The sequence below is a fragment of the Alligator sinensis genome, unplaced genomic scaffold, assembly GCF_000455745.1.
Source record: "Alligator sinensis unplaced genomic scaffold, ASM45574v1 scaffold113_1, whole genome shotgun sequence".
NCBI classification, from domain to species: domain Eukaryota; kingdom Metazoa; phylum Chordata; order Crocodylia; family Alligatoridae; genus Alligator; species Alligator sinensis.
Genome location: NW_005842918.1, coordinates 454,605 through 455,460, shown reverse-complemented (window position 1 = coordinate 455,460; position 856 = coordinate 454,605). Strand labels below are relative to the sequence as shown.

At 65.9% G+C, this 856-nt stretch overlaps 1 protein-coding gene across 1 annotated transcript in view; it reads right to left on the bottom strand.

The window, feature by feature from the left end:
* The window catches only part of LOC112548089 (leucine-rich glioma-inactivated protein 1-like), a 5,681-nt gene extending 4,858 nt beyond the window's left edge, over positions 1 to 823 (bottom strand). The window contains exons 1-2 of the mRNA XM_025192379.1: positions 192 to 823; positions 1 to 51 (exon numbers count right to left, since the gene is read on the bottom strand). Coding sequence (XP_025048164.1) covers positions 1 to 51; positions 192 to 328 — 188 coding nt within the window. The 5' untranslated portion in view covers positions 329 to 823. The remainder of the gene's footprint in view (positions 52 to 191) is intronic.
* Positions 824 to 856: the final 33 nt, after the last annotated feature.

Below are 856 nucleotides of genomic sequence, written 5' to 3'. Positions count from 1 at the left end.
CCCTCGAAGGCATCGTCCGCGATCAGCCCCACGACCCCGCGCGTCAGCAGCCTGCGGAGAGGGGCAGGCTGGGCCCGGACGCCTGGGTTCTCTGCGGGGGAGCCCCTTGCACGCACGTGTACACCCCTTTTTTGCATGCACACTCCCCACGTTTTGCACACGCGCGTGACCCTTGCACACCCGCTCCTTACAGCAGCTGCAGGCCCCGCGCCTCCATGAAGCTGCCTTCGCCCAGCTCCGGGATCTCGAAGTGGACCAAGGACCTGGTGGGTTGGAGGGGAGCGGTGGGGGGGAGATGGGTCGGGCCAGAATCGGACCCGATCCGCATCCAGGATGGGTCCCGATCCCAGACGAAAACTGAGCCGGGTCCTTGTGCCGGATCCAGGACCAGCCTGATCCGGATCCAGGACTAGCTCCGATCCAGACCAGGAGTCGGTCCGATTTGGATCCAGGGTGGGTCCCAGTCCTGGACCAGAACTGGCCCCCATCCAAAACTGGGCCCGAACCGGGACCGGGTCCGATGTGAACCCAGAATTCGCCCTGATCCCGAACCAGCCTGATCCTGATCTAGAACAGGCTCCGATCCAGAACCGGGCCCGATCCGGACCCAGGATGGGTCCCAATCCTGGACCAGAACTGGCCCCGAACTGGAGTAGGGCCCGATCCGTTTCCAGAACCAAGTCCGATCCAGGACCAGCTGATCAAGGCCGCGATTCAAAACCGGGCCCGATCCGGACCCATCCCAGAGCCCTGCCTCCCCCCACCCCGCCTAATTCAGTGCCGGGGCTAAAAGACCAAAACCGGGACCGGATCGGGACCTACCCGCCCCGCCCCGCCCCAGCGCCCGCCCGGCCGG